This window comes from Perca flavescens, chromosome 4 (genome assembly GCF_004354835.1).
Source record: "Perca flavescens isolate YP-PL-M2 chromosome 4, PFLA_1.0, whole genome shotgun sequence".
Lineage (NCBI taxonomy): Eukaryota > Metazoa > Chordata > Actinopteri > Perciformes > Percidae > Perca > Perca flavescens.
This window is the reverse complement of record NC_041334.1, coordinates 7,933,561-7,961,369: the sequence shown is the minus strand read 5'-3', so window position 1 is coordinate 7,961,369 and position 27,809 is coordinate 7,933,561. Positions and strand designations below refer to the sequence as shown.

Genomic DNA, 27,809 nt, shown 5'->3' with positions numbered 1-27,809 from the left:
AAAGAAAATTCAAGAAAATCACATCATATGAATTTATTAAAATTGATAACCATCTGATGAGGAAAAACAAGTATTTGACCCCCTGGACAAACAGCAAGTATTCTGGCTCCTACAAGCCAGTTAGTCTTTCTTTAAGACACAGCCCCAATCCGAACCAATTATCTACATCAAATACACCTGCCTCACCTCGTTACCTGTATAAAAGACACCTGTCAACACCCAAACAACCAGCATCCAACATCACCACCATGGGCAAGACCAAAGAGCTTTCTACGGACATCAGGGACAAGATTGTTGATCTGCACAAGGCTGGGATGGGCTACAAGAGAATCGGAAAGCAACTTGGAGAGAAAAGATCAACTGTCGGTGCAGTTATCAGGAAATGGAAGAAGCACCACACCACCGCCAATCTCCCTCGGTCTGGGCCTCCACACAAGATCTTGCCTCGTGGGGTCATGTGAACGGTGAGGAATCATCCCAAAACCACAAGGGGGGAACTGATGAATCAACTGAAGGCAGCTGGGACCACAGTTACAAAAGAAACGGTTGGTAACACACTACGCAGTCATGGATTGAAATCCTGCAGCGCACGCAAGGTCCCCCTGCTCAAGAAGAAACATGTACAGGCCCGCATGAAGTTCGCCATTCACCACCTGGACGACTCAGAAGAGGCCTGGAAGAAGGTGATGTGGTCAGATGAGACCAAAATAGAACTTTTTGGCCTCAACTCAACTCGTCGTGTTTGGAGGGCAAAGAACACCGAGTACAACCCAAAGAACACCATCCCCACCGTCAAGCATGGTGGTGGCAACATCATGCTTTGGGGGTGCTTTTCAGCCAAGGGGACGGGACAACTCCATCGTATTGAGGGGAGGATGGACGGCGCCATGTATCGTGGAATTCTGGACCGACATCTCCTCGTGTTTCAGCACGACAACGACCCTAAGCACATCGCCAAAGCAACAAAAGAGTGGCTGAAGAAGAAGCACATCAAGGTTCTGGAGTGGCCTAGCCAGTCTCCAGACCTGAATCCGATTGAAAATCTTTGGAGGGAGCTTAAAATTCGAGTTGCCAGGCGACAACCTCGGAACCTGAATGATTTGGAGGCTGTCGGCAGGGAGGAGTGGGCCAACATCCCTGCCGAAATGTGCACAAACCTTGTCACCAACTATAAAAACCGTTTGACATCTGTGCTGGCCAATAATGGCTTTTCTACAAAATATTAACATGCCGTTTGTCCAGGGGGTCAAATACTTGTTTTTCCTCATCAGATGGTTATCAATTTTAATAAATTCATATGATGTGATTTTCTGGAATTTTCTTTGGGATTCTGTCTTTCACTGTTAGAATGAAAGGGTGCGATGCCACATGGGTGGCAGTGAAGGTCAGGGGCCTCGACGGACCAGACCCGGGCAGCAGACGCTGGCTCTGGGGACGTGGAACGTCACCTCTGTGGGGGAAGGAGCCGGAACTGGTGCGGGAGGTGGGCGCTACCGTTAGATCTGGTGGGGCTTACCTCTACGCACAGTCTTGGTTCTGGAACCATACTCCTGGATAGGGGTTGGACTCTTTTCTTCTCCGGAGTTGCCCAGGGTGTGAGGCGCCGGGCGGGTGGGGGATACTCACAAGCCCCGGCTGAGCGCCGCTGTGTTGGAGTTTACCCCGTGGACGAGAGGGTCGCCTCCCCACGCCTGCGGGTTGTGGGGGGAAAACTCTGACTGTTGTTTGTGCATATGCACCAAACAGGAGTTCGGAGTATTCGGCCTTCTTGAGACCTTGACTGGAGTCCTGCATGGGGCTCCAGTGGGGACTCCATTGTTCTGCTGGGGGACTTCAACGCACACGTGGGCAATGATGGAGACACCTGGAGAGGCGTGATTGGGAGGAACGGCCTCCCTGATCTAAACCAGAGTGGTTGTTTGTTGTTGGACTTCTGTGCTAGTCATGGATTGTCTATAACGAACACCATGTTCGAACATAGGGATGCTCATAAGTGTACCTGGTACCAGAGCACCCTAGGCCAAGGTCAATGATCGATTTCATAATCGTTTCATCTGATCTGAGGCCGTATGTTTTGGACACTGGGTGAAGAGAGGGGCAGAGCTGTCAACCGATCACCATCTGGTGGTGAGTTGGGTCAGAGGGTGGGGAAGATTCTGGACAGACCTGGTAAGCCCAAACGTGTAGTGCGGGTAAATTGGGAACGTCTGGAGGAGGCCCCTGTCCAACAGACTTTCAACTCACACCTCCGGGCGGAGCTTTTCGTGCATCCCTGTGGAGGCTGGGGGCATTGAACCCGAGTGGACAATGTTCAAAGTTTCCATTGCTGAAGCTGCAGCGAGGAGCTGTGGTCTTAGGGTCTTAGGTGCCTCAAGGGGCGGTAACCCACGAACACCGTGGTGGACAACGGTGGTCAGGGAAGCCGTCCGACTGAAGAAGGAGTCTTTCCGGGATATGTTATGCAGCCTCTGCCGTGAAAGAGGCAAAGCAGCGGGTGTGGGAGAAGTTTGGAGAAGACATGGAGAAGGACTTTCGGTCGGCACCAAAGTGCTTCTGGAAAACTGTTCGCCACCTCAGGAGGGGGAAGGGGAACCATCCAAGCTGTGTACAGTAAGGATGGGACACTGTTGACCTCAACTGAGGAGGTAATAGGGCGGTGGAAGGAGCACTTTGAGGAACTCCTGAATCCGACTAATACGCCCTCTATGTTAGAGGCAGAGCTGGAGGATAATGGGGATTGTCGCCGATTTCCCAAGCGGAAGTCACTGATGTAGTCAAACAACTACACAGTGGCAAAGCCCCGGGATTGATGAGATCCGTCCAGAAATGCTCAAGGCTCTGGGTGTGGAGGGGCTGTCCTGGTTGACACGCCTTTTCAACATTGCGTGGAAGTCTGGGACGGTGCCAAAGGAGTGGCAGACTGGGGTGGTGGTTCCCCTTTTTTAAAAGGGGGACCAGAGGGTGTGTGCCAATTATAGGGGTATCACACTTCTCAGCCTCCCTGGTAAAGTCTACTCCAAGGTGCTGGAAAGGAGGGTTCGCCAATAGTCGAACCTCGGGTTGAGGAGGAACAATGCGGATTCCGTCCTGGTCGTGGAACAACGGACCAGCTCTTCACTCGCAAGGATCCTGGAGGGAGCCTGGGAGTATGCCCAACCGGTCTACATGTGTTTTGTGGATTTGGAGAAGGCGTATGACCGGGTCCCCCGGGAGATACTGTGGGAGGTGCTGCGGGAGTATGGGGTGAGGGGTCTCTTCTCAGGGCCATCCAATCTCTGTACAACCAAAGCGAGAGCTGTGTCCGGGTTCTCGGTAGTAAGTCGGACTCGTTTCAGGTGAGGGTTGGCCTCCGCCAGGGCTGCGCTTTGTCACCAATCCTGTTTGTAGTATTTATGGACAGGATATCGAGGCGTAGTCGGGGTGGGGAGGGGTTGCAGTTTGGTGGGCTGGGGATCTCATCGCTGCTCTTTGCAGATGATGTGGTCCTGATGGCATCATCGGCCTGCGACCTTCAGCACTCACTGGATCGGTTCGCAACCGAGTGTGAAGCGGTTGGGATGAGGATCAGCACCTCTAAATCTGAGGCCATGGTTCTCAGCAGGAAACCGATGGAATGCCTTCTCCAGGTAGGGAATGAGTCCTTACCCCAAGTGAAGGAGTTCAAGTACCTTGGGGTTGTGTTCGCGAGTGAGGGGACAATGGAGCGGGAGATTGGTCGGAGAATCGGCGCAGCGGGTGCGGTATTGCATTCAATCTATCGCACCGTTGTGACGAAAAGAGAGCTTAGCCAGAAGGCAAAGCTCTCGATCTACCGGTCAGTTTTCGTTCCTACCCTCACCTATGGTCATGAAGGCTGGGTCATGACCGAAAGAACGAGATCCAGGGTACAAGCGGCTGAAATGGGTTTCCTCAGGAGGGTGGCTGGCGTCTCCCTTAGAGATAGGGTGAGAAGCTCACTCATCCGTGAGGAGCTCGGAGTAGAGCCGCTGCTCCTTTGCGTCGAAAGGAGCCAGTTGAGGTGGTTCGGGCATCTGGTAAGGATGCCCCTGGGCGCCCCCCTAGGGAGGTGTTCCAGGCATGTCCAGCTGGGAGGAGGCCTCGGGAAGACCCAGGACTAGGTGGAGGGATTATATCTCCAACCTGGCCTGGGAACGCCGATCCCCCAGTCGGAGCTGGTTAATGTTGCTCGGGAAAGGGAAGTTTGGGGTCCCCTGCTGGAGCTGCTCCCCCCGCGACCCGACACCGGATAAGCGGACGAAGATGGATGGATGGATGGATGGAATGTACATATGATTAAAATTGTAGATTTTTGCATTCTTTGTAAGTGGGCAAACCTGCAAAATCAGCAAGGGGTCAAATACTTATTTCCCCCACTGTATGTTTGAAAGGTACTGCCATTCATTTCCTGATGAGGCTCTGAATGCCTCTGTGAACGCATACCCCATGCTGAACAAGGCAAAGCTCAAGACAGAACTCTCTCTGATCTATGAGAATCCTGAATTCAAGGGCTGTTGTGGTGCACTGGCACTGTACCAGGTTCTCATGAGCTACAACCTCCAGGAGACATTCTCTGAGACTGACTCTGTTGAACACCCTCATAACTACTCCCATGACCACAGGTGAAGCTGAGAGATGTTTCTCAACTTTGAGAAACATCCTGCGAAGACATTAAGACAGTTAAGACATTCCTGCGAAATTCAATGGGGCAGGAACATCTGAATGCACTGGCCATGCTTTCCATTGAAAGGGAACTAGTCAACATGCCTGATTTCACTGAGAAAGTCATTGACCGCTTTGCTGCTTTGAAAGAGAGAAGAGCAGTTTCAGTACAAGTAATGTAGCCTCTCTCTCTGTCGCTCCCTGTCTGTCTCTTTAACACACACACACACACACACACACTTGATGTTTTAAATTGTTATTTTTCATTCATTCAAAAAAAAGTAAGTCTAAGTATAATAATAATAATAATAATAATAATATATATGCTCTGGTGCACATATTTCCAATTCAACCATGAGGCCTTTTTGAAGTAAGTAATTCATGTGTATATCAGAATTCTTTAGTTGGTCTTTAATGTGTAAAGCCAAGATGCCTAGACCACACTAGGTCAAGCCTCACTTGTTCATTCCCCTATTTGGGACATTACTTTGCTTTTATTAAGTAGCACTTTGGTCATCCTACATTCCAGAAAATGTAGTTCTAAAGATCCACTTCTCTCAACAATTTGTCTACTTGTTATTGCCATGCTGTTACTATTTATTGTTTAAAGTGTGGACTTCCTTCCTTACTAAAACATTAGGCTGCACTACCTTTGAAATGTTGTAAATGTGGTAAAAGCTCTTGCTGATCCTGCAATCTGAACAAATACCAAGATGCTGTATTTTCAGCTGATATTTCATTTGTTTATGGAAATGCATATTGTTTATGCAGTGTTGAGGAATTTGAAAGAACACACTTGATTATTTTTTACTGTGATAACTCATTTTGCTTTTGTAAGCCAACACTTTTGAGATCAGTCAATAAATGCTTCTGGTATTGACTTATATGCTGCCCATGTTTTTATGTTGTTGCTGGACATATCTTTTTAAAAATGTGTCCTGTTTAGCTATTTTACATCACACAACATTGGATTAATTTAAGTAATGAATAAGTGGAATAATTATTTGTGGAGCCATGTCATTTTTGCTTATGAAGGCTGGATGCTAATAACCTACAAAGCTTTCCACCTGTAACTTATTACAGTTACAGGTGAGGGGAAATATTTCTGTTTAATGTACCCATTGAATAGGTCACCTAAATCATCAGAAAAATTGCCCCCCCCGATAATATTTTCAGGAGCCGCCACTGGCTGCAGTCCTCGACTTTTTTTTTCGGTGCGATAAAGTCAACTGGGAAAAAACTGAATGGAATAAAAACAGCTGTCCACAGAGTAAGTGATTATTGTGGTTATTTTATGGGATAAATCAACCCATATTAGACCTGTACTCACACAGAGTTGCTGCGTGATCTCGGTGCCAAAGTTGCAGTGCTTCGGCTGTGCTTCCACCCAATATAGTTCCAAATCAATATCTGCCTAGGAAATCGTCTAGTCTTAATCTGCATTGCTATCGGTAATTAGTTTTTTTTTTTTGTTGGATCACTTTTACTCACGACATGCTAACCAGCAACAAAGGATTCCATTCACTAAGCTAAGCTAAGCTAGCGGTGGTGCTGCCGGACTAAGACAATGCACTGAGACAAAAATGTGTTTGCCCACCTATATAAATATAGAGGAGACTGTGAATAACCCTATTTCAAAAAACTGACGCTGTCCACCCTGCAAATGGAACACTAATCATCCGTATGAGACTGTTTTCTATATGCAATGTTAGCCGACAGTACATTTCTGGTTCATTAGGCCTATAGACAGATGATAGTGCGTTCCATTTACCTCGGAACTCGGAAGCTGAAGCTAGGAATGACGTCACAACAGAGTTGAATGTGTTCCATTTACAAGTCCGATTTTTCATTATCTAATCAGAAAATAGCCCATAGGGATGTGTATGTGTTTATGCCAATTCACGAAGACAGTGGAGGAGATAAGGAAGACATGATACAGGAGTTCCTGTTTCACTCTTGCTGGAGTAAAGACCTGGGGTTCATGGAGCAAACCCCCACCCATTCTGAAGACACAGGAGGACAACGCCCAGAAGGAAATAAATAGGGACTGAATTGTTCAGCATTTGCAAATAACTGAGAGACACAAGGAGGTGTCAGTTGTGTAACCCGCATGTATAGACCTGCTTGTGTATTTGTATGTATTTTTTACCTGTTGATGTTGTGAGACAGATACATCCTGTTTAATTCCTGCCTAAAGTAACAATATTTTATTTTAAGGTAATATTTCTGTAAATTAAATAGAGTTGTAGGATTTGACTAACTGGTAAAGTCCTTTTGGTGAAGGCAGACTTAGGTCTATAAAGGGTTAGATTCCCTGAATTTGACATTTTTGTCAATTCTAAATGCTTTAACGGTTTGAAGGCCAAGAAATATATTAGACATTAAAAATCCACATATTGAAGTATGTGAGTGGGTTAGAATCCCTGCAATTTACTTTAAAATGTTAATTACTAAATGCTATAATGGTTTGAAATGCCAAGGAATATTGTAGACATTTCTGAAAAATCCACATACTGTAGTATGTGAAAGGGTTAAAGTCCCAGGGGTTGACTTTAAAACGTTAATCCCTAAATGCTATGCCGGTTTGAAGGCCGGGGGAATATTGTAAATATATAAATTCCTGAAAAGTCCACATATTGTAGTATGTGTTTATAGTTCATTACTGTTCATTATGGGTGAAAGTGGATCTAACATAAATCGGGAATTGTGATATTGCATATTCAATTTGAGCATGTGATTATTACAAATCACGGTTTGGATCATGTACAGTAGATAGTATTGTCTGTGTGGTGTGGCCAGCCATGTGTGCATGCGTGTGAGTGTGTGTGTAACAGAGGGCAGTTAGGGGCTGTGTGTCTGTGTGAGAAAGGTTTCTCTGCAGGGACAAAGGCCAAAGGGAAGATATCTCCAGGACAAGGAGAATAATGTATGAAAACTTGGAAAAAATGTCATAAAACCTAGAGAAACAGCATAAGAATTTAAATTTCACTTCAAATTTAGAAGCTTTAACTATGCTTGTGTACGAAGCATAAGAAAACAAATGGGAGAAAGATTTGAGGATAAAAGTGGGTGAAACGAGGCTCAGGCCTGGGAAAAAAAAAAAAAAAAAAAAAAAAAAAAGGTGAATGATTAACCGCTGGCATGCATGATTTGCGTCTGGAGCTCAGACATCAGTGACTGATCATCCTGCAGGTAAATCTCAAGCCTCTAAACCTCATTGAAAGTTAGAGACGAGGAGACTGAATGTTGGGCTCCAGGGCATCACCTCTGCCATCCTAAAAAGTTGGACCACTTGTTTTGAGTAGTCAAATTATTTTAGTTTGAATACAATTATTCAAAATTTGATAATTGTATAGGGTTTTGAATTTTGCTAAGGTTCCCCACTGTTACATGTGGTCACATCATTGCGCCAAGGACATGACTGACATTTGTGAAGGTGGGAAACAGAATGAATAACTGTTAATTCAATTCTGATGAAACAGACTGAGCTGGTTTATATACTTTGTATATTAAAATGGGTAACAATTGTTGCAAAAGACAGTCAGGAGAGTTGACAGGAGATGGAAAGTGTATCTTGCAGGAAGGGAAAAGAAATATGAAGTTTTATGAGACAATGGGAGAAAAAAGCATGACTTTAAGGGAAAGCGAAGTGTACAAGAATGTACTAAGTTGGTGAAAGACCGAAAGAGTGTGGTGAAAGTGACTGGAAGAAAAAGAGATAAATGTACTTTTGAATTAGGATAATGGAGTTCATATTACTGTTGTTGGTTCAGAGACATGTTTGAAATGAAATATGATGTTTTATTATTATTATTAAACTGCCCAACAAATATATAGGCCTACAAGTCTGGTTGAAATGATTAGCCGCTTAATTACTTAGTTGATTGATAGAACTGCTGTGATAATTTCCAGTTTCAAAAATGTGAGGACTTTTCTGCATTGTTACTTTTTAGTAACCTGACTCCGCCAGATGGATTGCTTCGCATTTGCTCGGCCTATCCATCTGGGAACTTTCCGTTCGAGAACTTTTGGGAAGGGGTGGAAATACTGGTTAGCTGATTGGATGAACTATCTGTCTGTCACCTATGTTGGTGATAGACGGGCCAAATCAACCAATCAGATCCACGAAGCGTATGAAAATACAACCACAAGCCCGCCCCTACTGCTGCAGGCAAAGCATAGCTCGTTAGCTCAGCATGCAAGCAACATGTCTGTAAAGGATATTTGCAGTTTGTGTAACAAGAATTTAGGAATAAAAGACACCATTTCAGGTTCCTGGACCATATTCCAAAAGAAGCATCCAAGAGAAAAAAAAGCATTAGCAAGCAGCTAACAGAATTAGGGCTACCGCTGTCTGAAAATACTGGTTAGCTGAGTGGATAAACCATCTGTCTATCACCACCTAACCCACCTCAAAACCAACGCTGATTGGCCCGGTCGTTTGGTTAATGGCTCCAAATTTGCTCTACCTCAAGATGCCAGACTGATCTGCGAGTGGAAAACTGGAGCTCGCAAGATCAGGACGGTCTCACGAGGCTAACTTTTTAGTACTTTAAGTACATATTTGTATGATACTTTTCTTGCTTAGGTAATATTTTTGTAGCAACATTTTGAATCAATGATGTCATAGGTTAGAATGTAGAAAGAGAATCAAGAAAACTAAATGAGTATGATTAAAGAGCAGATAATGCTTCTCGGAGGAGTTGTGTTTTATTCAGTGCCTTGATGGATGTCAGAGCAAGCCTGTCTCAATCCCCCTACAAGCTGCGAAACCGGTGACAAGCTGTACCAGAACCAGGACTACGACCAGAAGATTAAGACCACTGGACTCCACCAGTAGCAGTCCAATTCAATTAATGCTGGGCTCAGCATTCAAGTCTATCACCAACATGCTGTCTCCCTCACACACTCATCACAAACAGCTGGTGCTGCAGAACAGGCTGAGAGGGAGGGGATTTTCAACTGCCCATGAGTGAGTGGTTGGTGCCCACCCATGTGGCTTTCAGGGCATAATCAGAGACTGACATTAGGGAAGTAATGTCACACATGCCCACAAAGTACTTTGGTGAAACATTCACAGATGAACTGAAGTTTGAGGAGTCTGCCTGAACTCAGAAGATGTACGATGCTGAAATTAGAAGCCACAGATGGGTCGAAGGGAAGCTGATAAAGATCTACACAGATCAGCGCTGAACACATACCCAAGCGAGGCTGTGACCAGTGCATGAGGTCAGGGTGGGGGAGAAGGCTTCAGAGGGGTCAACCAGAGGACCCTAAGGTCTCCTTCACCAATCAAAAGACTGTCTGAAGGGAAAGCTGATGAACGGCCAGCAGACTGACCAGAGAAAAAAAAAGTTTAGTTTATTTATTTAAAGAAACAGGGACAGCGTACAAGACAGCGTACAAGGGGAGAGATGTATAGTACCAGGTTTTAGCTCAAGAGCTAATTTTCACCTGTAGTCCCTGGAAGGAGAGGGGGGAGTGAGAGACCGGATTCGCTCTGACCCATCGACGCATGAGAAGGAGGTACTACTTTTACTTTTAAAATAGGGTTACTCCCATGTGTACACACCTATATGAAGTGTTAAGATATGCTTCTATATCAAGCAACTTGGAATGAAAAACTTACATTTTGTCTGTACCTGGTGATATACATTCTATAAACTTTGTATTGAATTTCCTGTGACAGCTTCTAACAAGACTAGTGAAAAATATGTTACTTCAGTTGGTGTGTCAGGAAATGTTAAAAGAACATTTCACTGTTTTATTTTCGTGCATCAACAACATAAACATTGAACATGCTTTTATGATTCAGTGCTGCCCAGATTTATTGGGAAGTGATCTCATGTACAAATTTGAATTTGATTGATGTAAAGTTGTTGTAAAGCTTAGAACAATTGTGTGACTATTAGTGGAAATAGCCTGACATTAACATCAGTAAACTATTCTTGGCAAGTGTCATGACCATATGAAGTGTATAAGAAAACAGTGGTAGTGATAATGTAAAAACAAGACAACTCCCAATCACAGATATATTTTGGTCAAATGAAAAGTTTTTTGCATTGGTTAATTTGTTGTTTATAATGTATCATTAATCTGTACATGTCATTCTCTCTAAGTACAGATTCGTGAACGGAAATCAGTTTATTACAGCCCAATGATGGATCTGCATCTTTTGTCATATACTGTACATAGAATTTTAGAAATCTGATTTGAATGGCACTATTCTGCATAAGTTTTTTTTTTTAAATAATTGTTCATTTCTTATACTGCACTGTAACTTGTATTTAATATATGTCTTAGTGTCTCAGTCAGAAAGGGGAAACACTAGTTTCAAGACTAAGTTTGAACTTTTGAGGGTTTCTATAATAACTATGTTTCCTAATAGGGACATAACAGAGACTCCCTTTACTTCATTGTCCTTTTATTTCCTCTGCTGGTTCTCCATTACTACGGTTATTTGACTCCTTGCCCTCCATATTTTAAAATACATTTTTCATAGTTTGAACAAATTTTTATTATATTTATGTCTGCCGTTTTATATTTTTTAAAGAGAGATTCTTTTGACATATTTTGTTTTTCATAAAACAGCACCATATTAAATACTATCGTTGGCTATTCCTAAGGAGTATGTTCCCAGTGCTGTTCGAGTAGGCTACAGTTTCCATGTGCTGATATTAGAGTGTGCTGATCAAATACAGTATTCCCATCAGTTCTTATTAAAATAAACATTGTTCAAAGCGCAATCAGTCTGTGTCTTTTCTGTACTTCATATCCACTCATGTCTCTCGGAGCTCTCCAAGCCACTCACAATAAATCCTGCTACTGTTGGTTACGGCACCCCCACGCACTTCTACACCCACCGCACATGCAAATCCCTCCTCACACAGTTGCTCGGTGCACGTTAAAGGCACACAATACTGATCTAAAGCGTGAGGGAAAGTGTAAGAATCATAGAAAATGGCAGGAAACACGAATAGTATAGCCCCTTTTAAAAACACCATAACGACAAAACGTGCTGTAATATCAAGCATCCAACATGTGTAAATATAAAAATTTGTTTACCTGCAGGAAACGCTGATTTCAATCTTTGTCGCCGGTACTGTGGAGTTGAGCGGGTCGAAATCCACTATTGTCGCCATGGCTGAGGCTTTGTAATCACTTATTCTGAACCGTTGAAGTTCTCACTTATATGACGGCGCTAGTTAGTCCCATCAAACCGAGAATGAGACGAAGAGGGAATCCGGCTGGAGGAAGTACTGCTGCTGACGGTCGCTGGAACGCAGTTAGGAGGCATACCTGAGGATATGAGTGAGTGAGTGAGTGAGTGAGTGAGTGAGTGAGTGAGTGAGAGAGAGAAAGAGGGAAAGAGAGAGATTCAGAAGCTCCTCTGCTCCTTATTTCTCTCCATCCACCGCCTGATGGAGGCAGAGGTCTTTGTGCGGTCTGCTTGCACCTTCTGCTGTTCTTATTCTTAAGGTGCCCTGCCATACAAAACAGTTTTTTACTTGCATTTCTTGAAATATGTTAGGTCCATATGTGTTTGTGTTATGTCGTGAATGTGAAAATAAACTGCTACCTCCTTTGTCAGCTCTAGCCACTGAAAAGAAATAAACAGAAATCAGGCCAATTACACAAGCTGGTCAGTCTGATATCATATTGCCTGAGCTCATTACTGTTCATTAGCTCGCCCAGTTGGGCTGGGTAAAGGATTCTGACAGCCAAGTGAAGTGAATGAAGACAAAACCGTAAATGTAAAAATAAAACAGGAAGTCCAAGAAACAAAGAAAACAAGAGCGGAACTGGCCGTGACATGAGAATGTGACACGATATAGTGCATGCAAAAGTGTTAATCTGCACCAATGATATTAGCACCAGTTGCTGTGAGAAATGGTTTGCGAAAAAGTTAACATTCAACTTACATAAAAAAGGTTATCATTTGCATTCTGCATAAAACTCTGCACACCCATTATCTGTGAAATATCTCACAAACTCTTTACTCAACACATGCATCGGTAGTACAACAAACGGTACCGGTTTTGAAATTGCAACAAATTTCTATATGGTATCCAACTATGGGCCAAAATTAAAATGTATTCCCATGTAAACTATTTATGTCAGCACAGACATTTTTTGTAAATTGCTTAGCCAGTGTATCTCACCATAATTGTTAATATATTGCCAGATTTACACACACACACACACACACACACACACATATATATTTCTACTGGTATGCTTCCTAGTGACAATGCAAAAATATGAAGAAAAAACTATTCCTCCTATGTGTGCATGGTTATAATTCTGAAGTGCAAAATAGTTCAGGCTACAGCACAAATATTTCCATCCATAGAGAATAATTAAGTCTAACCTCTGAATTTCTTTTCAAAGTGCACCAGATTGATGCATTTAAAAAACATTAAAATAGACAAAAAATGTTTAAAGGGGAGTATGCCCATGGATCCCCCTTGTGCCTCAATGCAGCTCAAGGTCTAGTGACGCACCTGGGGCAGTGTCCCCGTTTTAAGTTTTACAAAGAAAAACATTACCTTTTTTGGAGGCATTTACACTTCTGAGCTCAAAATGTCCCCGGATTTTGACTCAGAAAACTGGTCAAATAGGCCCAAGACCTTTAAAGCAGACAGATTCGTTCATCAAAATCAAGGGGTCAGAGACAATAAAGTAATTATAAAATAAACAAATTTTATTTAGTTAAACATTCTTTTAAAATATCACTGTTAAAATGTAAGTGATTAGGAAAATAAACAAGAAACAAAAACAAGAAACAAACAATTCAAATCAACAATAAAACATGCATAAGAAAACAGCAAATCAACCAAAATAAAAAAAAAAAAACACACAAAGAGAAACCCACACGCAATACACACACACACACACACGCAATACACACACACACACACACAATACACACACACACACGCAATATACACACACACGCAATACACACGCAATACACACGCAATACACACGCAATACACACGCGACGCAATACACACACGCGCACACACGCGCAACACACACACACACACACACACACACACACACACACACACGCAACACACACACGCGCAACACACACAACACACACACACACGCAACACACACACACGCGCACACACACACACACGCAATACACACACCACACACACACACGCAATACACACGCACACACGCACACACACGCACACGCAATACACGCACACACACACACGCAATACACACGCGCACACACGCAATACACACCGCAATACACACACGCAATACACACACACAACACACACACACGCAACACACACACACGCAATACACACACGCAACACACACGCAACACACACACGCACGCACACACACACGCAATACACACACACGCAATACACACACACACGCAACACACACACACACACGCAACACACACGCACACGCAATACACACACACGCAACACACACACACGCAACACACACACACGCAACACACACACACGCACACACACACACGCAATACACACACACACACACACACACACGCAATACACACACACGCAATACACACACACACACGCAACACACACGCACGCAATACACACGCACACACGCACACACACACACACGCACAACACACACACGCACACACGCAACACACACACACACACGCACACACACACACGCACACACACGCATACGCACACACACGCACACACACGCATACACGCACACACACACACGCAATACACACACACACACACACACGCAATACACACACACGCAACACACACGCAATACACACACAACACACACGCAATATTAATATTACGCACAATACACACGCACACACACACACACAACACACACACACATACACACACACACGCAATACACACAATACACACACACACGCAATACACACAATACACACGCACACACACGACACTAATATCGCAATACACGCAACACGCAATACACACGCACAACACACACGCAACACACACACGCAACACACACACGCAATACACACACACGCAACACGCAACACACACGCAATACACACACACACGCAATACACACAATACACACACACACGCACACGCAATACACACGCAACACAATAACACACACGCAATACACACACACACGCAAACACACACACACGCAATACACACACGCAACACACGCACGCACACACACACGCAACACACACACACGCAACACACACACACACGCAACACACACACACACACGCAATACGCACACACGCAAGCAAATACACACGCAATACACACACACACGCAATACACACACACGCAATACACACGCAATACACACACACGCAATACACGCAATACACACACAATACACACACGCAATACACACACGCAATACGCACACACGCAATACACACGCGCACACACGCAATACGCACACACGCAATACGCACACACACACACACGCACACACACGCAAGCAATACACACGCAATACACACGCACACGCAATACACACGCACACGCAATACACACGCACACCACACGCAATACACACGCAACACACACACGCAATACACACGCAATACACACACACACGCACACGCAATACACACGCACACACGCAATACACACAATACACGCACACGCAATACACACACACGCAATACACACACGCACACGCAATACACACACGCAAATACACACACACGCAACACGCAACACACACGCAATACACACACGCAATACACGCAATACACACACACGCACACACACACGCAATACACACACACGCAAATACACACACGCAAATACACACACACACGCACACACACACACGCAATACACACACACACACAGGCAATACACACACACACGCAATACACACACACACACACGCAACACACACACGCAAAACACACACGCAACACACACACGCACGCACACACACGCACACGCAACACACACACACAACACACACACACACGCACACGCAACACACACACGCAACACACACACGCAACACACACGCAATACACACACGCAACACACACGCAACACACACACAACACGCAACACACACGCAATACACACACGCAATACACACACGCAACACGCAACACAACACGCAACACGCGCAACACACGCAACACGCAACACACGCAACACACGCAACACGCAACACACTCAACACGCGCAACACGCAACACACGCAACACGCAACACACGCAACACACACACACGCAATACACACACACGCAACACAACGTAATAATACGTAACACGAACACATGCACACACACATACACGCAATATTAATTTACATGCAACACGTATAACACCACCCGTACACACCGCATACACTTTACGCCAATACACACATAGCCGACACACACGCCAATACACACGCACCACCTGGGCATTTAACACACACACCTGCACACACACGCATGCGCAATACGCACATACCTACACGCAACACACATACAGCATTAATACACAATGCACGTACACACACACACACGCAACACACGCACGCAATACACACACCCACACGCAATACACACACGCCGCACAATACACACGCCAATGCACTTTGCACGCACACGCACACACACGCACCACACACGCACGCACCACGCACACACACACCACACACGCATGCACCGTACACACACATACGCGCATTACACGCTTCCACACACCACGTGCCACACACACTACCACACACCATAATACACACGCCGCACCACGCATAATTTACCGCATAACACACTGCGCCAATACACACGCAACACACACACACGCAGCAACACACACACGCAACACACACACGCAACACACACCATGGCACACACCGCCAACCGCCAACACACACACGCATAACACACACACACACGCCAACACACCACACACACCGCGCCCAACCGCAACACGCCAGCACAACACACACATAAACACACACACGCAACACACACACTGTACACACAACACACACACGCAACACACACACAACGCATACACACACGCCAATACACACACATGATAACACACACCACGCACTTACACACCACGCATAACACACACGCACAACACACCACGCCAATACACTACGCCACGTACCGCACCCCACACACGCACCCACACACGTTACACGCACCCACACACGCACCACTACGCCAATACACACGCACCCCACACGCAATACACACACGCACCCCACACAATACACACACACAATACACACACATGCAACACATGTAACACACACCACATAACCTGCACAGCACGCATAACACACCGCACCGCCACACACACACTACACACACGCACGCAATACGCACGCAATACACACGCACGCAACACACAAACGCAATACACACAATACACACACAATACACACACGCAACACACACACTACACACACACACACGCACGCAATACACACACGCAACACACGCAATACACACACACACACACTACACACACGCACACCACACACACGCACCACACACACGCACCACACACACCACACACACTCACCACACACACACGCACGCAATACACACACATGCAACACACGCAATTCACGCACCACACACACGTACTACACACACACACGCAATACACACACACACACACACACACGCAATACACACAATACACACACGCAATACACAACACGCAATACACACACACGCAACACACACACACGCAATACACACACACGCACACACACACACGCAACACACACACACGCACACACACACGCAACACGCAACACACACACACGCAATACACACACGCAAACGCACACACACACGCAACACGCAACACGCAACACACGCAACACACACACACGCACACACACACGCAATACACACGCAACACACACACGCAACACACACGCAACACACACACGCAATACACACGCAATACACACGCACACACGCACAACACGCATAACGCCACAATACACACACGTACCAGCACACACACCACACACGCAATACACACACACACACGCACTACACACACGCACTACACACACGCACTACACACACGCGCACCACACACACGCACACACACACTACACACACCTGCACACGATACACACACTACACACCACACACGCACCACACACACGCACTACACACGCCAATACACGCCACACGTAATACACACACACGGCATGATACACACACATACAACACACATGTACACCTCAACATGTATGCGCCAACACACACCGCAATACACATATGCAACCGCATGATACAGCACCACACACGCAATACACACACGCAATACATATTAATATCGCACGTAACACACACACGTTAATGCACACGCACACGCACACACGTATTACACACACACACGCAACACACACACACGCATACACACACAATGCAACACACACACACACGCAATACACACACACGCACACACACACACGCAATACACACACACGAAATACACACACACGCACACACACGCAATACACACACGCAATACACACAATGCAACACACGCAACACAACACACACGCAATACACACACGCAATACACACACGCAACACACATACACGCAATACACACGCATACACACACACAATACACACACATGCAACACATGCAACACACACACGCAATACACACACGCAATACACACACGCACACACACACACGCAATACACACACGCAATACACACACACGCAATGCAACACACACACGCAATGCACTACACACACGCAATGCACTACACACACGCAATGCACTACACACACGCAATAGCACACACGCAATAATACACTAATAACAATACTAATACACACACGCAATACACACACTACACACACACGCAATACACACAATACACACGCACTACACACGCACACGCAATACACACACACACACGCACACACACACAACACACACACACGCAATACACACACACGCAACACATGTAACACACACGCAACACACACGCAACACACCACACACACGCACTACACACACGCAACACACACACATGCAACACACGCACTACACACACACACAACACACGCACTAATACACACGTACACACAACACACACACACATGCAACACATAACACACGAACACAAGACACGTACACACACACACACACGCAACACATGCACACACACAATAATATCGCAATACACACACACTACACACACGCACACACATACAATGTAAACACACACACGCAACACACACACACACACGCAATACACACACGCACACACGCAACACACACGCACACACGCACAACACACACACAAATACACACACACAATACACGCAATACACACACACGCAATACACACGCAATACACACACACAATACACACGCACACACGCAATACACACACACGCAACACACACGCAATACACACACACGCTACACACACACCAACATACACACACGTATACACACACACGCATGCAACACACGCAATACACGCAATACACACACACGCAATACACACACACACAACACACGCAATACACACACACACACACACACACACACATACACACACATGCACGTAACACACGCAAATACAACAATAAATAATACAATACACGCAATACATAGGATAACACACATACACATATATATAATAACACATACACATACACATATGTAATACATGTAATACACACACGTAAACACACATGCAAATACACGTAATACACACATGTAATACACATTAACACACGCAATACATATGTAATAACACGCACATACAATACACACACGCAACACACACAATACACACACACACATGCAACACACACACACGCAACACACGCAATACACACACACGCAATACATACACACACGCAACACACACACGCAACACACGCAATACACACACACGCAACACACACGCAACACACACACGCAACACACACACGCAACACACACACGCAACACACACACGCAACACACACACACGCAACACACACACACGCAACACACACACACACAACACACACACGCACACACACACAAACACACGCAATACACACACACACACACACACACACATGCAACACACGCAACACACACACACAACATACACGCACACACGCAACACACACACACACACTAATAGCCTACAATATATCCAGACCGCTTTTATACATGTATTCAGACAGTTTTTTGTACTACTGTCCAGGAAACTTTTACCGGACTCAAGAACAGTTTTACCGGAATTCAGAACAGTTTTTGCCGGAATCCAGAACAGTTTTGCCAGAATCCAGAACAGCACCAGTGGCTTGAAGAACGCGCTGGGAGGTACTGGCCCTTTTAATTAGTTGTGGCACCACGATAGCCCCACAACAGCATGTATGAGGCTGCAGCCCGGTCCAGCGGTGTTGTGAAACACACCATTAAGACAGGACCGCAATGAATTTAAAACAAGCAGACACAGCAACTTACCGATAGTCCCCGGCGGAGGCACCCACTCCGCGCACACACGCAATGGCCCACACTATAACAAGTAAGACTATGTCAGATCTTGATTACGCCCAAATGGGTCGAAACAGGGAGGCATGCAGCTTACCGAGACACCAGCAGCACAGGTAGGCTATACATCTACCCACACGGGGACATCCCAGCCAAGACAGGGTCAGCTCACACCGCAGCAAACGGACAACCTAGGGCAGCGGCAAAACGTGAGCAGCACGCCAGCCCCAACGCGCCTCCACACCCAACAGGAGAAGACAGAAAAAGAACAAGTGTACACACAGGCTTAAATAGAGCCCCCACCTGCTCCCAATCAAAAGGGATGAGCCCCAGGTGTGCTGGTGCTTACTCATCCTGTCACACAAGCATCAAAAAACAGCCAAGCAACACAGCCCTGAGCCATCTTCTTGCACCGTGCAACCATGCACAGCAGCAACAAGCAGTAATAAAAAGATGAAATAGGCTACATCACTCATGAGGGAGGCGTTAATACGGCACAGGTTAGGGGTATAGCGGGTAATTAGTGCCACAGGGGGAGCAGATGGAAGAGGCTTTTTTTTTTTAACTTACTTTTTATTTCGAACATACATACACATAACCCATACATTAGGAGACACTCGTACAGTTTCAGTTTTTAGTGTTTTAGAGAAGATAAATGTATTACAATTCAATACTACAATGTCAATTACAACAAGACATCTTTCTATTAACCCCATCGCACCCACAACAAACCCTTTTGCTGAGGAAAAGATAGAAAGAAACAAAGAAAAACAAAAGAAGGAAAAAAAATACCTTTCTTCTATTACTCATGATAGCAAATAGTGTAATCATTGTGCTTTACAATTCTTAACAGTTACTAAGAGGGAAGTGTAGTAAGTCCTTCAAAGTAAAGGGCCCCAATTCTTGTAAAATTTTCTGGTTGATCCTGGTTTGATTTTTTTCTATTTTTAGAAACATCATAACATCAGAAAGCCATGATTTTCATTCCATTAGTATTCTCCATCGTGCTATTAAGGCTGCAAAAGCAACAACACCTTCCTTACTATTGGACATTACCAAATCACCCGCTTGTACCCCAAACACGGCCATTGTAGGGCTAGGTTGTAGATCTAAATCTACAAAATTTTAAATATTGATGCCCAGAACTCTCTCAACCTGGAACATGACCAAAACATGTGAAGTAAATCTGCTCTGTCCACTCTACATCTGTCACAGATGACATCCATGTCAAAGTATATTTTAGCAAGCTTAATAGTACATAGTACATACGGTGAAGGACCTTAAACTGAATCAAATTCAAAGGTGCACAAGAAGAGGTCCCATTCACCCAGCTTAGAGCTTATACAGCATCTGATATATTTGTCTCTAACTCTTCTTCCCATTTTGATTTGATACGATCCATGGATATATTGTAGCATGACATAATTGAATTGTATAGGTTAGAGATTTGGCCTCTTGAGGTTAGAGGGGTCTGCAGTATATCCTCTAGGTCAGAGTGCCCAGGTAATTGAGGAAATAATGAGACGTGTGTTCGAATGAAATTACGAACCTGAAGATATCAGAAAAAACTGGACTTAGTGATGTTGAATTTACTGACCAAGTCAGTGAAACTGAGAAAGACGTTATTTATGAAAAACTCTTTACATGTAGAAAGGCCCATACTGTCCCACTGTTTTAAAGTATCGTCCATTTTAGCAGCCGGAAAAAGATGATTATTACAGACAGGACTGAGTATGGAAAGGTCAGAGAGATGGAACGTTTGCCTAAATTGTATCCAAATCCAAGTGTTGAACTTACTACTGGGCTGGAGGAGAAGCGTGATGGGGAGAGGGGGAGTTTTGATGTAATCAGTGCAGCAAGTGACGCCAGTTTACAAAACTTGGCCTCTGCACTACAACAGTATGCTTCAGGAGATTGAAATCAGTAAATAATTTTTTGTAAATTTGCAGCCCAATAATAAATCATTAAATTTGGGAGGGCAAGCCCACCCCTCTCCCTTGGTCTTTCAAGGAATTTTTTATGTAGCCTTGAAGGTTTACCTCCCCGTAAAAAATTTGAAATTAACTTATCTGCTGCTCGGAAGAAAGACTTTGGAAGGAAAACTGGAAGACTTTGAAATAAGTATAAAAATCGAGGCAGCACATTCATTTTAACGCAGTTAACTCTTCTGGCTAAAGATAAATAAATGGTGTTTCTCAAGTATTGGAGTGAAGTTCACATCAAACAAACCAGAAAAAGAGGGGGTGACATGGATTCCCAAATACTTAAACCCTGACTTTGATATACGAAAGGGCAAGTCTTTACCTCGTATTTGGCGCGCCTTCTCATTGATAGGGAAACTTGTGCTTTTTGAATAATTAATTTTATACCCTGAAAAGCTACCAAAGTCTCCTAGAATCTTCAAAATTACAGGTGTAGACGACAACGGGTCCATTATATAAATTAAAAGATCATCGGCATACAAAGAAATGTTATATTCCATTCCCATCCTGCTAATACCGTTTATGGACTGTGTGGTTCTAAGCTTTATTGACAGGGGTTCTATCGCTAGAACGAACAACAACAGACTGAGAGGGCAACCCTGACGCGTTCCTCTGGATAAAGGAAAATATCCATCCATCCATCTTCGTCCGCTTATCCGGTATCGGGTTGCGGGGGAAGCAGCTCCAGCAGGGGACCCCAAACTTCCCTTTCCCGAGCAACATTAACCAGCTCCGACTGGGGGATCCCGAGGCGTTCCCAGGCCAGGTTGGAGATATAATCCCTCCACCTAGTCCTGGGTCTTCCCCGAGGCCTCCTCCCAGCTGGACGTGCCTGGAACACCTCCCTAGGGAGGTGCCCACGGGGCATCCTTACCAGATGCCCGAACAACCTGAACTGGCTCCTTTCGACGCGAAGGAGAAGCGGCTCTACTCCGAGCTCCTCACGGATGACTGAGCTTCTCACCCTATCTCTAAGGGAGACGCCAGCCACCCTCCTGAGGAAACCCATTTCGCCGCTTGTACCCTGGATCTCGCTCTTTCGGTCATGACCCAGCCTTCATGACCATAGGTGAGGGTAGGAATGAAAACTGACCGGTAGATTGAGAGCTTTGCCTTCTGGCTCAGCTCTTTTTCGTCACAACGGTGCGATAGATTGAATGTAATACCGCACCCGCTGCGCCCGATTCTCCAACCAATCTCCCGCCCCATTGTCCCCTCACTCGCGAACAAAACCCCAAGGTACTTGAACTCCTTCACTTGGGGTAAGGACTCATTCCCTACCTGGAGAAGGCATTCCATCGGTTTCCTGCTGAGAACCATGGCCTCCGATTTAGAGGTGCTGATCCTCATCCCAACCGCTTCACACTCGGGCTGCGAACCCATCCAGTGAGTGCTGAAGGTCACAGGCCGATGATGCCATCAGGACCACATCATCTGCAAAGAGCAGCGATGAGATCCCCAGCCCACCAAACTGCAACCCCTCCCCACCCCGACTACACGCCTCGATATCCTGTCCATAAATATTACAAACAGGATTGGTGACAAAGCGCAGCCCTGGCGGAGGCCAACCCTCACCTGAAACGAGTCCGACTTACTGCCGAGAACCCGGACACAGCTCTCACTTTGGTCGTACAGAGATTGGATGGCCCTGAGTAGAGACCCCTCACCCCATACTCCCACAGCACCTCCCACAGTATCTCCCGGGGACCCGGTCATACGCCTTCTCCAAATCCACAAAACACATGTAGACCGGTTAAGATACTCCCAGGCTCCCTCCAGGATCCTTGCGAGAGTGAAGAGCTGGTCCGTTGTTCCACGACCAGGACGGAACCGCATTGTTCCTCCTCAACCCGAGGTTCGACTATCGGCCAAACCCCTCCTTTCCAGCACCTTGGAGTAGACTTTACCAGGGAGGCTGAGAAGTGTGATACCCCTGTAATTGGCACACACCCTCTGGTCCCCCTTTTAAAAAGGGGAACCACCACCCCAGTCTGCCACCCTTTGGCACTGTTCCAGACTTCCACGCAATGTTGAAGAGGCGTGTCAACCAGGACAGCCCCTCCACACCCAGAGCCTTGAGCATTTCTGGACGGATCTCATCAATCCCAGGGGCTTTGCCACTGTGGAGTTGTTTGACTACATCAGTGACTTCCGCCTGGGAAATCGACGACAATCCCCCGTTATCCTCCAGCTCTGCCTCTAACATAGAGGGCGATTAGTCGGATTCAGGAGTTCCTCAAAGTGCTCCTTCCACCGCCCCCTATTACCTCCTCAGTTGAGGTCAACAGTGTCCCATCCTTACTGTACACAGCTTGGATGGTTCCCCGCCTCCCTCCTGAGGTGGCGAACAGTTTTCCAGAAGCACTTTGGTGCCGACCGAAAGTCCTTCTCCATGTCTTCTCCAAACTTCTCCCACACCCGCTGCTTTGCCTCTTTCACGGCAGAGGCTGCAGCCCTTCGGTACCCTGCAACTGCCTCCGGAGTCCTCTGGGATAACATATCCCAGAAAGACTCCTTCAGTCGGACGGCTTCCCTGACCACCGGTGTCCACCACGGTGTTCGTGGGTTACCACCCCTTGAGGCACCTAAGACCCTAAGACCACAGCTCCTCGCCGCAGCTTCAGCAATGGAAACTTTGAACATTGTCCACTCGGGTTCAATGCCCCCAGCCTCCACAGGGATGCACGAAAAGCTCCGCCGGAGGTGTGAGTTGAAAGTCTGTTGGACAGGGTCCACCTCCAGACGTTCCCAATTTACCCGCACTACACGTTTGGGCTTACCAGGTCTGTCCAGAGTCTTCCCCCACCCCCTGACCCAACTCACCACCAGATGGTGATCGGTTGACAGCTCTGCCCCCTCTTCACCCGAAAGTGTCCAAAAATACGGCCTCAGATCAGATGAAACGATTATAAAATCGATCATTGACCTTCGGCCCAGGGTGCTCTGGTACCAGGTACACTTATGAGCATCCCTATGTTCCGAACATGGTGTTCGTTATAGACAATCCATGACTAGCACAGATGTCCAACAACAAACAACCACTCTGGTTTAGATCAGGGAGGCCGCCCTCCCAATCACGCCTCCAGGTGTCTCCATCATTGCCCACGTAATGCGCTGAAGTCCCCCAGCAGAACAATGGAGTCCCCACTGGCGCCCCATGCAGGACTCCACCAAGGTCTCCAAGAAGGCCGAATACTCCGAACTCCTGTTTGGTGCATATGCACAAACAACAGTCAGAGTTTTCCCCCACAACCCGCAGGCGAGGGAGGCGACCCTCTCGTCCACTGGGGTAAACCCAACGTAGCGGCGCCAGCCGGGGCTTGTGAGTATCCCCACACCCGCCCGGCGCCTCACACCCTGGGCAACTCCGAGAATAAAAGAGTCCAACCCCTATCCAGGAGTACGGTTCCAGAACCGAGACTGTGTGTAGAGGTAAGCCCCACCAGATCTAACCGTAGCGCCCCACCTCCCGCACCAGTTCCGGCCCTTCCCCACAGAGAGGTGACGCCCACGCCCCCAGAGCCAGCGCCTGCCGCCCAGGTCTGGTCCGTCGAGGCCCCTGACCTTCACTGCAACCCATGTGGCAGCGCACCCGACCCCAGCGGTTCCTCCCACAGGTGGTGGGTCCATGGGCTGGAGAGATGGGAGCCATGTAGCTTGTTCGGGCTGTGCCCGGCCGGGCTCGTGGCAAACCCGCCACCAGGCGCCGCCATCCAGCCCACCGCCTGGGCCTGGCTCCAGACGGGGGCCCCGGGCTTCCTCCGGCAGGGTCACTCCATCTCTACCTTGTTTTTCCATAGGGTTTTTGAACCATTCCTTGTCTGGCCCCTCACCTGAAACCACTTTGCCTTGGGAGACCCTACCAGGAGCACAAAGCTCCAGACAACACAGCCCTCAGGTTCACAAAGACACACAAACCTCTCCACCACGATAAGGTGATGGATATATATATATATATATATCTCTCTATATATATATAGAGATATATATAGATATATATATATATATAGAGATATATATAGATATATATATATAGAGAGATATATATATCTATATATATAGATATATATATGAGATATATATATAGAGATAGATATATAATATGAGATATATATATAGAGATAGATATATATAGAGATATATATCTATATATATATATATATATATATATCTATATATATCTCTCTATATATATATAGATATATATCTCTATATATATCTATATATCTCTATATATATCTATATATATATATATATATAGATATAGATATATATATCTATATCTCTCTCTCTCTCTCTCTCTATATATATATATATATATATATATATATATATATATATAGAGATATATATATTTGAGATATATATATAGATATATTGGTATTGTAATTGATGATTGCCTATCATTTAAGCGTCATGTTCACTGTCTAGTGAGAAAGTTGAGGCTAAAATTGGGTTTTTACTTTCGAAATAAGCTGTGCTTTTCTTTTAATGTTAAAAGACGGTTAGTGGCATCCACTTTTTTATCTGTGCTGGACTATGGTGATATATTATATATGCATTCATCTGTTCAATGCCTTCATATGATTGACGCAGCCTATCATGCATCGTTGAGATTTATTACTAATTGTAAAGCTCGCACCCACCACTGTGAGCTTTACTCTCGTGTAGGGTGGTCTGCTCTGGCCACACGGAGGCTTTGTCATTGGTACACATTTATATATAAGGCTATTCTTGGTGTGCTTCCATCCTATTTATGTTCACTTCTTATGAAAAAAAGTGCTGGTCATTATTCTCTCCGTTCTCAGGCTGTTGTCTTGCTTTCTGTCCCACAGGTCAGTACTGAGCTGGGTAAAAAGGCCTTTGTTTATTCTGCTCCCTTTACATGGAATTTGCTGCAGAATAACTTAAAACTTAGTAAATTGATTCCTTTGAGTGCTTTCAAGTTAAGAATGAGGTGTTTTGAGTTGAACTCCCTCACTTGTCAATGTTTTTAATTGCAATTTCCTTGTAAGTGCATAATTGGCTTCCAAACTGTTTCTATTAATTTAATTTATTTGTCTTTATTTTCATGTTTCTTTTTTGGTGTCTTTGTACGTATGTAATGATGTGATGTAACTTAGCTGCCTATCTTGACCAGGTCTCCCTTGCAAAAGAGATTTTTAATCTCAATGGGCTTCTCCTGGTTAAATAAAGGATAAATAAAAAATAAAAAAAAATCTCTATATATGTCTATATATATATCTATATAGACATATATATATATATATATATATATATATATCTCTCTCTATATTTCTATATCTCTATATCTCTCTCTATATCTCTATCTCTCTCTCTATATATCTCTATATCTCTCTCTATATCTCTATATCTCTATATCTCTCTCTCTATATATATCTCTCTATATATATATATATCTCTCTCTCTATATATCTCTCTCTCTATCTCTCTATCTCTATCTCTCTCTCTATATATATATATATATATATCTCTGTATCTCTACTCTCTTTCTCTCTCTATATATATATATATATATATATCTATATCTCTCTCTATATCTCTATATCTCTCTCTCTATATATATCTCTATCTCTCTATATCTCTCTCTCTATATATCTCTCTATATCTCTATATCTCTCTATATCTTTCTCTCTATCTCTC

At 45.1% G+C, this 27,809-nt stretch overlaps 1 protein-coding gene and 1 long non-coding RNA gene across 2 annotated transcripts in view; both read right to left on the bottom strand.

Annotated features, from left to right (window-relative positions):
- LOC114553537 (copine-9) overlaps positions 1-11,997 on the bottom strand; it is a 396,447-nt gene extending 384,450 nt beyond the window's left edge. Inside the window, 1 exon segment of the mRNA XM_028574744.1 lies at positions 11,725-11,997. Coding sequence (XP_028430545.1) covers positions 11,725-11,801 — 77 coding nt within the window. The 5' untranslated portion in view covers positions 11,802-11,997.
- Positions 11,998-12,239: 242 nt separating this feature from the next.
- LOC114553913 (uncharacterized) lies at positions 12,240-20,404 on the bottom strand. The gene is made up of 4 exons (XR_003692370.1): positions 20,261-20,404; positions 20,137-20,188; positions 13,209-13,289; positions 12,240-12,259 (listed from the first exon to the last, which is right to left on the bottom strand). It is a non-coding gene; the product is annotated as an uncharacterized LOC114553913 (long non-coding RNA).
- Positions 20,405-27,809: the final 7,405 nt, after the last annotated feature.